Source organism: Dryobates pubescens, chromosome 10 (assembly GCF_014839835.1).
Source record: "Dryobates pubescens isolate bDryPub1 chromosome 10, bDryPub1.pri, whole genome shotgun sequence".
Lineage (NCBI taxonomy): Eukaryota > Metazoa > Chordata > Aves > Piciformes > Picidae > Dryobates > Dryobates pubescens.
In genome coordinates this window covers 19,653,865-19,666,106 of record NC_071621.1, presented here as the reverse complement: position 1 = coordinate 19,666,106, position 12,242 = coordinate 19,653,865, and the positions used below count along the sequence as shown (strand labels likewise).

The 12,242-nt window shown below is 36.3% G+C and overlaps 1 protein-coding gene across 5 annotated transcripts in view; it reads left to right on the top strand.

Moving 5' to 3' along the window:
- NBEA (neurobeachin) overlaps window positions 1–12,242 on the top strand; it is a 486,697-nt gene that overhangs the window by 297,171 nt on the left and 177,284 nt on the right. For all 5 annotated transcript variants that reach the window (XM_054164764.1, XM_054164763.1, XM_054164761.1 and 2 more), the window contains one exon: window positions 143–267. In XM_054164764.1, coding sequence (XP_054020739.1) covers window positions 143–267 — 125 coding nt within the window. The remainder of the gene's footprint in view (window positions 1–142; window positions 268–12,242) is intronic.

Below are 12,242 nucleotides of genomic sequence, written 5' to 3'. Positions count from 1 at the left end.
AGAATATTGTGAGGTTTAGTAATATATGTTTTTACAAGGCCATGCCTGAAATAAAAAAAGGAGCAGTGGAATTATACTATAATGTTTGTAAATACAGTTCAAGCTGTGGTAGGTGCTGATGTGTGTGTTCTTTATTTCATAGCCAACTGCATGACTTCTGGCGCTTGGATTACTGGGAGGATGACTTGCGCCGACGGAGGCGATTTGTTCGCAATGCTTTTGGGTCTACTCATTCTGATGCTCTTCTAAAAGCTGCTGTGGAATATGGTCAGTACTAACTCCTACTTTAAAATATACCTTATGCTGGTTTCTTGATGTCCATGAATCCGTGAAGATTGTGTCCCTTTTTTTTCTAAGGCTAGTGTTGAGAATTCCTAGCAAGATATATTTTTAGAAAAGGAACTATTTCAATTCTCACACTTCAATAAACCAGAGGATTTTAGCTTGTGGGCTGTTATTTTTTTCTCATTCCCAAGGGATTCACATTGTATCTCTTTAGCATTCCCAAACACTAATTTTGAGTCACTGGTAAAAGAAACTAAACTTGTCTTTCCGGAGTGACAGAACGAAACTGCTAGGCCATCAAACTAATCTGTTGTAATAGTTCTATTGGAGACTTGCCATGAATGAGGAATTAACTGGTTTTGAAAATCTTTAACTTTGGCATCCATAATCTCAGCCAAATATATTTTTTTCTGCAAATCATTAAATGCATAAGAACTTGTTTATAGTAATTTAAACAAAAGCATGGGCTTTATGCATTATACCAGTATAAGAACCCTTTAAAATTCTTATTGATTAGTATATTTTACTTTTTTATATTGAACTAGCATTAAAGCAGGGCAAAATCTGATTTATAAACTATTACAAAGTTTGTGATTTGAGTGGTAAACTGACTAAGTAGGAGCTTCAGTCTAACAACGGAAGGATTAGATGAAGTATGATTTTCTTGGAGAGGTAGATAGCATATAAAAGAGAAAGGAGGAACAGGCTTAAAAATTCCCTTATATCATCTGAAATTTGTCTATGTTTAGTGACTTCTAGCACTAAACATATACAACATGAACCTGAGCACTCCAAAGGACTAAAGTAAATTTATTTCTCATATTTAAGGTGTCTAATTTATTAGACAGGACTCTTTAAAAGAATACTAAGATGTTTTTTCTGTCCTTTTGCTGTTAAAAAAAAAAAAAGGCAACCTGCAACACTGGAAACAAATCCTAAAGAAGATAAAAATGGAAGTAACTATACACAAAGCGAGTTGAACCTTTCAGCTGATGTGTAGCCAAAGGCTAATGTTGCCAGAAACTCTCAATATGATAAATACAAAACTAACATTGCATGACCTATGCATTTCATGAACTTTGCAGGTTGTTGAGGCAGATAGCAGGGATTCAAACGTTAGACATACAAATTAAAATCTGTGTGTGCAGTTATACCAGCTAGTATATGTTAATATTTACTTAAGCATGAAAGCTATTATATGAAGGACTTAAGGTCATAAACTCTTCCTAATTGGGTTAAGGAAGACATTTTCCCCAGTAGTGTATAGTACTGCATCTTTGACAAAGGGTTATTTTCTCCACATTCTTCCAAACCATCAAAATAGAGATAAGAGGCAGGGCAAAACCATACTGATTAAACTATTGCATCTGTAAGGGAAATGGTCTTCAAAACCATGGGCTTTATGTGTTATAAAGGTATAAAAACCCTTTTAAATGTTCTAATTTATACTTTTCATTTGGGATCTTGAACTAGCATTAAAACAGGAAGAACTATTACAAAGCCATGGTTTAGTCATGAGGTCTGTGGTGATGGGTTGGACTTGATGATCTTTGAGGTCTCTTCCAACCTTGGTGATTCTGTGAAAGTTTTAAGCCTTGATGTTACCCTATTTTGGGTTTGGGTTTTTTTAATAGCAGGATAGCCATTTACTTGGCTTTGTTTCATGCCTTTACAACAGGAATGTTGTATCTTTGGGAGAAGACTACTGGGAGAATGCTGGAAATAGTTTTGTTTGGTTTTTTTTAATGAGAAATGTAATACAAGTTGCACTTAAACTATTTCAGCATATGTAACTGTTCCATTTATGTAGTTTCTGTGTTTAGTGCAGGTGACAGGTGCTAGGTAGTAAAGCTACCCTGCAAGATAAAGCTACAACCAAAAGAGACAGAAAAACATGAATAGTTATAGTTTTGCATTGGATAATTTCTGTATAATTTCAGGTGTGGTTAGAGGAGGTACACATCAAACTTGATGGTTGCATAAAAATTACAATAGACTGAAGTTGTCTTGTTTGCAGAATTCAAATAAATTCTACTAATTTTGCAGACAGAGTAAATTAACATATGGATTTTTAAAGCAGTGTGCATTAAAGTTATAATTCGTGGTCTTATCTACATGTACTTTTCAGAGCCTTTGGATTTTAATACTAAAACTTTTAGCTGACCTTTCTCTGTAAGAAAACATCCTTAACACTGATGTTATTTTTATGCCTTTTGGTGTTACTAATGAGTTGAATAATTTATGAGGTTGTCATGTGAAAAGGATTTGGTGCAGTTTGATGTACTTTTAGCCTCTGGTGTTGGAATGTGATTAATAAAGATTAATAAAGAGCTGAAGGCAGATCTTTTTTTTCATAGGGCTTAACTTTCATTGTGTTGTTGTTTGGAGTTGTTTTGGGGGTTTTTTTTGGTGGTTTGGTTTTTTTGGTTGGTTGGTTTTGTTTGGCTTTTTTATTAGCTTTATTTTGATAATTTTGTTTGAAACAGTTTGATACTACAATGCCCCTAGCTTCCAAAACTAAGTATGATATCACACTTCAGAAAGAATTCAAAGCATTTTTTAGAAAATCATATTGCATAGCTTTCCAGTAACAGATTTTTTTTTTCCCCCTGACCTCAGATACTTTGTTTGTGAGAAATAAACTATTCATCAAAGGAAAATTTGTTGGGCTTTTGTCATATTAATAGCGAGTTTTCATCTTGACTGATACCTCTAGTACAAGTAAAGCTATTCTGAGCATCAATAAAATAGTGGAAATATCTTACAAGTTTTTGTTATCTACATTGACTGTCAGTTATCATTTAGGATTTTGTGCATGAATATTGCAGCAGAGGAATGTTTAGTCAAAGCCTAAGTCAGCAAGCTCCTCAGTGTCTACGATCAAAGGCATCAACTTAAATAGGTCTGATCAGGCATTGCAGAAGAGGGCAGGCAGTTTCAGCTGAGCAAAAATTGCAGAGCAAAGATGACAAAATTAATCAGTCATTTCTTTGGCAGTAAATAATAAGATACACTGAGGATTGCAGATGAGAGAATTTGCAGATTCCTTGGAGATGTGCCTGCTTAACAGCTGATTTATCTAAGCTTTTGCAGCCATCAAGATATGACCTTGATAAATAAAAAAGTGCTCTACAGCTACTCTAGTATTGAACCAGGGTTGATGTTGGATGTGTTGGATACTGTAATTATATAATGCAGTCATCAAGGAATAGAAGTGTCTTGGAAGTGAAAGCTGTGTCTGTGATCTATATTTTTTTTACAGAAATAACAACAAATGTTAAATTCTACCTCAAAAAGCTTAAAAAAAAAAAAAAGAGAAATTGCAATTTACTTCTATGACTGTATACAACTGTGTGAAAAATTCTCGTTTATTTCTGTGACTACACACTTAGCTGTCCTTTGAGACTGTAAGTATGTTGGAGTCACAGCAGCATTTACAGGAGATGGATTGGAGAATTTTTCACTTTGGATGAGTCTAAGATTTAGGTATTAGGCATTGGATTTGTTTGTAGTCTGTTAAAATGATTTTCATATCTAGATTTAAAATTCAAGCATAATTAGTTCATCATTGACTCTGCTGTGCTCTTTTGATTTCAATTCTTACTTGAATAGAAATAAAGATTAATTTTTTTTTTCCCTTTTGTAAAGCTGAAGGGACACTTACTGCAGTATCAAAGAGCAAGCTATAATGGGATTTTGAACTACCTGGAAACTTTTACTAGAGTATTCATTTTATAATGTCAACAGATTTTTTAAAGTTCTTAAGTTTAGACTGAGTTTCAATCTAAATGATTAAATTGAAGACCAAAAAGAAAAGAAGAAAGAAAAAGAAGGTTGTATAAAATATTATTAACTCTTCTTCCCTTTTCCAAATTTTTCTACCAGTAAATGCATGAAATATGCAGATATGACCCAATTCACAGTGATTCTGTACATGTGGTGAAAGAGCTGTCTCTTCTGGTTAATCACCTTAACAGTTTACAGTCATTGGAGATTAGTATAGATGAGACACTACTGTACCACCCTGTGAACAAGACAGAATGCAGGTCCACAAAGATCATGTTAAGAGCAAAACAGATAGCTTTGCTCCTTCAGTCTTTCAAGATTGTGGTCCACAAACCATTTGCATAGTGGGGGGGCAAGAAAGGACACATTTTCTAGTCTGCACTGGAAGAAACTGTCATGAATAATTTTGTGCCCATGTTCTAAACATATATATATATATATATATATATATATATAAAAGCTGGTCAAACACTTCTAGGGTCTGTGCTCAAGAATATTTGGCCTGTTAAGCTGATTGTTGTGACAGATCCTGAATGCTTAGAATAAAAATTACAAATAAAAAAAAATCTTCATAATTTACTATGCAATACTTTGGGGTTTGAAAAAAAAGCTACAGATATGATTTATATGTGCAGTATGAAAATTGCTTTTGAATTTTCCTACTTGAAGTGACTCATTCCATTAGGCATTTGGACATTTGATTAGCAACCTTCTTTCAAGAGTGGTTCTAGTTGAGACAGACTGTATATGGCTGCTTCTGGGACTTGTTACTACTCTAAGTTTCAGTAAATGCTCTGTGTGCTCTTCATCAGAAATATGGTTTCCTCATATAAACAATTTAAAAAGCATCAGGTTTTGAAATCTGAAGTGTTTGAATATGAAATCTGCTTTCATGAAAGCAGATGGATTTTGATAGACTTTCAACTAATTGTGGTCAGGATTCCTTCAGGCTGCTGAAGGAATTGCATTCCCAAAACATTTAGCTTCAAGCAAGTGCTGCCTTAAAAGATTTTGACTGTGGAGCCTTGCTATAAAACTGTGTCTGAAATCCATGGGAACTTATACTCAAACCAGGAACTGTCTTCAGAACAGGGATTCTATGTGTTCTATGGACCCTAAAGAAAAATACTGATTTGTGAAGGTCCTTAATGTTAAAGAAAAGTGTACCAAGATGAAATTTCAGTAACTGTAGCTCTAGAGAAACCCCTCAGTACTGAGAAGTCTGGAGCAGTTGATTCCCTCACCTTCAGACTTTCATCTTTGGAACTGCTGGACTCCCTGCCTTCTGCAGTCAGTGTTAGAACAAGATAGATGGAGGAGACTTCAAACAAACACTTGGCATGTGCCAAATGTTGTTCTAGAAAGCTAAGTCAGTATTTTACAAACAAGCTTGTTTTGACATTTTCAGGTGATAAGACATCAAAATGTCCCATGAACTCGAGATGCTTCAGTCCCTTAATCATCTTCGTGGTCTTTCATTAGACTGTCTCCAGGATGTCCATCCCTCTTGTAATAATGGAGAGATGAGAACTGGTCATAGCACTCCAGGTGTGGCCCACCAATGCTGAGTAGAGGAGAAGGGTCACTTCTCTCCACCTGCTGACAGTACTTAGCCTAATACAGCCCAGGAAAACACTGACTTTTGCAACAGGGGCACATTGCAGCAATAGGTTCCTCAGGGATGCGGTTGTATCCCCACCCTTGGAGGTGTTTAAAAGATGCATAGAAGTGGTGCTAAGACATATGGTTTAGCAGTTTTAATGTTCATTGGTGAGCATAAGTCATTAATCCCTAACAATGCTTACATGTGTCATCAAGTAAGTCCTCTTTGTTCTTTAGTCTAAATGTGATTATGCTGAAATGTGAGACAAGCGTGTGAATCATTCTGCTTCAATTGGAACACCTGAAATAATACTCCTATTACACAGCTTTCAGTACATGAACTAACTTCCACATTGTGAAATTTTCAATGTACTCTGAGTGAGTCGACATCTGACTTGTGTGCCTGAAGGACTTGCAAAAATCTGTCATTTTTTTTAAGATTTAGGATTTACATCTACAGCCTTATAATTATAGCCCAACAGTGCCATCCACTGCTTCTCCAAATAAACTTCCTAATATTTCATCCTCACAGGGTTTTAGGGAAAACACAATCTAATAATTGTTTCCACTTAATATTTTGCATGGTAATTGTCAGATACAGATTAAAATTAAATTTCTTTAAAGTAAATCCAGGAATAAGAGCTTATATTAGGTATTACTGGAAAGATCTGTAAAGTAAAATCCTAATTGTGAGAATAATTGACTCCAAAATACTAGATTTAACTTGCTCTCCTTTCTCTTCTTTCTGATACTTCTTCCCCCCCTTCCCATCATACATATATTATCATTAAATATATCTACTATTATGTTGATACTCATTCCTATACCCACTGTAATGTAATAAAAGATGCCTTCAAGGCGTACACTGTAATGGAGTTTGCTTAGATAGACTGCTTCACACTGTTACACTGACCTGAACACCCAGTGTCTGAGCTTCTCCTGCCTGACTAGGTGATAGAAAAGAGTTGCAATTGCGTCCTAACAGGTCTTTGCAGTCTCTAAATATCTGTTCTCCATTATATGCTATTTGTAGCACAGGAATTTTTATAGCAGCTTTATTATGTTTTAAATGCATTTTTATCAAACAGTCTTTTGGTTTTTTTTTCCCCTAATTATTTCCTCAAGCCTGGAATGTCAGAATCTCTGTCTGGATTCTTACTCAAAGTTTTGGATATGAAAACTTTGGGTGTCATCCCTCCCCTCCCAAAAATTTCTGTGTTGGGTTTCAAATGCCTTCACTCTGAGATTTTCATGTTATCTGGCATGAGTTGGATTTTAATGACTTGGATTTTAGCTGCTCTTAACTTTCTGGCTTTTTACCAGCAGTTAACATAAGTAGTTGTGTTTCTCACTTCTCCGTCTGAAAGCTTATTACTCCAGAATGTTCTCGAAGTGATCAAATTGCCCTGCAAAACCATTCCTAAGACCTAAACCTCGCAATCATTGACATTCTTAGAATTCTAACTACATTTTTCTCTGTTCAACCATTATATTTTCATGTGAAAAGAATACACTGTCTGTTCTGAAAAATGAGAGTCACTTACTTACCAAAACAGTAAATTACTATGATGTGAAAAGTTTTTAAAACCATCTCAAGGATGTATTGGTTCCATTGCTAACTGATGAAGAAATAGAAATTATTGACCCATGTATATGCAGTGCATCTCACAGAAATATTTTGGGAGAACATTCTGTCAGTGGAAGTCTAATAATAGTTCTTCAGGACAGCTTTCACAGTTGAGTGAATGTATCTCTTGGGACTCAGGTTTTACCTTGTGCTTTTCTTACCTCCTATTTTCTATGCTTCTAGACTCCATATTTAGGAGTCTTCTCCTTAGTATCACTATACTTCTTTGGCTCAAAATATTCCAGTTTTAATTTTTCTCTACTCTTTCTTATTCTTGATGTCTTTTTTGACTGCAGAACTATGTTCTTCACCTTGCATATGAGTAAGTGGAAACACATGTCATTTGTAAAATGAAAATGTTGTTTAATATCACCAATAACTGACTGAGTAAAGAAGCCAAATCTAGACCAAACAGGTCTAAACATGCCAGATTAATTTCAATTTCTGCCTGTACCAAGAAAGGTGTTTTCTGAAGATCTGGCTAGGGCAGCCTGCCAAACTCATGGTTGGAATGGAGGGCTATTATTCCAGCAGTGCTGCAACCATTGCAACCTAGCATTAAGAGACTATAGTGCAGATTTTAAGACTTTACTCTCCCGCTCTTTCTGACAGTCAGAAGGAGGCATGACAGGCATTCAGGCAACGAGCTCAGGTTTAAGCAAGCTTCTGAGTTACTGTAAACTAAAGATGTCGAGGACACCGAGACATTTGAATGTGTCCAGAGAAGGGCAACAAGGCTGCTGAGAGGCCTTGAGCACAAGCCTTATGAGGAGAGGCTGAGGGAGCTGGGATTGTTTAGCCTGGAGAAGAGGAGGCTCAGGGTGACCTCATTGCCCTCTACAACTACCTGAAAGGTGGTTGTAGCCAGGAAGGGGTTGGTCTCTTCTCCCAGGCAACCAGCACCAGAACAAGGGGACACAGTCTCAAGCTGTGCCAGGGGAGGTTTGGACTCAAGGTGAGGAGAAAGTTCTTCACCGAGCGAGTCATTCGTCATTGGAATGGGCTGCCCAGGGAGGTGGTGGAATCACCATCCCTGGAGGTGTTCAAGAGGGGATTGGATGTGGCACTTGGTGCCATGGTCTAGTCATGAGGTCTGTAGAAACAGGTTGGACTCAATGATCCTTGAGGTCTCTTCCAACCTTAGTGATGCTGTGATACTGTGATAGGTTAAGTGGACAGAGGCAGATTGCAGGAATCTCTTCAATATAAATGATTTATTATCTTTCACAAAGCAAAAGGAATTAGCATGTACAAAGGAAATAAATGAAGGAATTACTTTTCAAAATGAGTATATATTTTAATATACCTAAATATTTTTACTGGGTTTTTTTTTTATGTTACACTGTATTTATCATAGAAAATCTTTCATATCATATTAAATTCTTGTAAGAGTTTTACATAAATAGTAACATTTTTACACATGAAGAAAGAATTATTGTGTACATGCACTGGCTACTCCCTATCCCTACAAGTATAGTTAGTTCTTCAATACCACTTATTTTGTGTTTCTCATTTTATAGTGTTAGCTTTGAAACATACACAGAAAGTACCAGAGTAGTGATAAACTTGGAAGATTTTATAAGTTTCAGTATTGTGCAAAGTATAGGCAGGGATGAAGAAACTTCTAGTGAAAGCACTGTATTAAAAGTCAAATACATTTCATGGATAAATTCTCAAATATGCACTAACCAGCATGACAAGGAAGACACCTTGTTAAGAACTCTGTCAGCCAGTATATTATGCATGTTTCCAGTGATGTATTTAATTTGGTTTTCATATCATGTATTCTACATCATGAGATGACTTTTTTCTTATCCTTATTGCATGCCTAAAGAATGTATCTCACAGCATATTTATTTGCAATAGTTATACTTTCCCAGCTGAAAGAACTATGCATAATGCTTGAAGAGTGTTTTATTGGTGTCACTTTTGCCATATAGCACAAGTCATTCAATCCCCAGCCCTTAAAATAGCTGATCATGCTGTCTAAATAGCATCTCAACTCCAGTCTGAACGGAAAATTGTGTTCTAGTGGTTGAAAAATTAACATAAACCTAGAAATTGTGCAAGTTGCGTTGAAGGTTTGCACTCTCTTGCAATCCTTGCAAAGCAGAATGAAAGACATTGCAGACCACTTGTGACAGCTTAATGGAAAGTGAAAGAAAATACTGCTGACTGCTACAAAGATTTTTGTGAGTTAGGTCTCCTTAATCCCCCTCCACCCCCCGGCTTTATACCTGGGACAGTGATAACCATTCACCTGTTTCAGAAGCAAAGTAATGAAAACCTTGTTGGTTATCTTATTGAGCTGTTGTAATTACTGACTCTCCAAATCTTCTTTCTCAATGATACTGTGTGTACCCTTTCTGTTTTGCTTTTCATCTGCTAGGCTGCATAAAACAAAGACATTTTCTAAATGCAGCTATTTTTGTTAAAACAAAACAACAAACAAACACAAAAGCCCAGCAACCAACAAACCACAATAAACAGAGTAAAATTCTACCGAAAATGAAGCAAATAGAAAGGCTTTGATTTGATAGATAATTGGTATTTAGAAGGAAATTATATATTTACAGCAACCTGGACCAAACAGAATTGCTGTCTGTTGCTACTAGAGCATGGTCCCTTAGTAGCACTTCAAGTTAAACACAAATATTCCAATGTTAGTACCACACTGCTGCCTCACAAATGTGTATATCCTGTGAGTATTCTGTATATCCTTTGTCTGGCATTGCTACAGACATTGATTTATACAGAAGTAGAAATGGTTCCTCCCACCAGTTGGTTGGTGAGTTGCTGCTGAAGTGAGAATTATGTATGCCAGTTCTAGAGCTGTGGTGGTCTATGTGAGGATGATACGAAATTTGTACAGAAAAAAAACCAACAACATAGTGCGCAGCATACTGAACCAGTTGGAATTGCACGGTCAAAGACAATGCAATGGAAAGTAAATCAAGATGTTTCAGTGACATTATTATATTGACAATTTTATTTATACATGATGGGGACAATCTTTCTAAGAAACAGTTACAGAGGACTTTGTCATGTATAAGGGCAACAAAGCTGATGAGGGGTTTGGAGCACAAGCCCCATGAGGAGAGGCTGAGGGAGCTGGGGTTGCTTAACCTGGAGAAGAGAAGGCTCAGAGGAGACCTTATTGCTCTCTACAACTACCTGAAGGGAGGTTGTAACCAGGTGGGGGTTGGTCTCTTCTCCCGGGTGGCCAGCACCAGAACAAGAGGACACAGTCTCAAGCTGCCCAGGGAGGTGGTGGAGTCACCATCACTGGAAGTGTTTAGGAAGAGACTGGATGGGGCTCTCGGTGCCGTGGTTTAGTTGATTAGATAGTGTTGGATGATAGGGTGGACTCAATGATCTCTGAGGTCTTTTCCAACCTGGTTAATTCCATTCTATTCTAGTCTAGTCTATTCTAGTCTAGTCTAGTCTATTCTAGTCTAGTCTAGTCTCATCTATTCTAGTCTAGTCTAGTCTATTCTAGTCTAGTCTATTCTAGGTTTTCCCTGTGTAAAGACTGCATGAGATGTTCCTTCTGAATATGTCTGAAAAGAGCAGAATTTAGTTTGAAAACATTACCATTCCAGAAAAAAAAAAAAAAAATATTTCAGACTTATTAACAAATAGGTTATTTGAAGCACTGATCATGACCTGTTGAGTCTTTCTTCTGCAAGTGAATAGTCATGGTAGAAATTAAAATAGTTAACTACTGAAATTAGGATAGCTACTATAAAATAATTTAAAACTTACTTCATATACCTTCATTCTCTGCACTACAGAATGATTTTTGTTTGGGGTTTTTTTTGCCATCCTATCATATCTGTTTACACTGGGTGTTTCCAAAGAGCTGGTCTTGTTTGGACCTGATAGCAGAAACTTAAGAGCTGAGGGGCAAAGTTGCCTTCTGGTCCATGTTTTGTCCACAGAGAGAGAGAATTCAATAATTAAAGACAAACAATAATACCACAGATATATCTTTCTTTTAAAAGTATTGGGGTTTGGACCAGTCTCATGGTGTGAAGGCTCTAAGGTAAGGGTTAAATATGTTGACATATGATACCCCAGTACAGGAAGTAGGATCACATTTCTCACCTGCCGCTGTGTTACCATGGGGCTCCTAGTGCTAGCATACATCAAGTTTTTGTATTTCTAAAGAGCATTTCATTTCTTCCTGAGACTTTGTCATGATTAGCCTTTTCAATTAGAATTTTTTGTGAGCAGGAAGCAAAACTGAAGCTAGCATATGTGAATGCAGTTCCTCAATATGCCTCTTCAGAAGTCCAACAACTTTGATCTTTCACAAGAAGATAGAGTCAGAACATGGCTTTTCCTGCAGAATATGTGCTTGGGTTAGGTATTTCAAACTCAGAACTAATCTAAAATTTTCCAGACATAAATGTTAAGATGTGTTTCACTTACCTGTTATCTTATCAGATGCTATTTCAAAAGCATAGAATGCCTTGTTTAGCAGATTCATTTTATTACTTCATTATCATGTCTTATATATTTAAATTCAATCAGCTTTTTCTTCTTATGTTATTAATTACATTTTTCTGTTGAAATAGTTTGATTACCCTCTTCAGTGGCCTGTCTTGAGAAACCTTTGCTTACATGTGAATATTTTGAATTAAGGATAAATGAAATTCCTTTTTGCTGTCAAAACCAAATTGTGAAAATGCATTGCATGGCTTTGAAAATCAGTACACTCTATTAGCAGACCTGTCAATATAAAAAGTGCATTCTATTTCCACCTCTTGCTCTAATAACCTTTTCTATGTTACTCAGAGGCAGTTCACATAATCAGAGTATATTGTCAGCTTACTGGAGTTGGGGAAGCATGAAATGAAAATCACGTTAATATTGATCCAATTCTCTTACTTGCAAGTGTCCTTGATGTCCTTTCCACTGAGCAATAACTGTTGGTGTG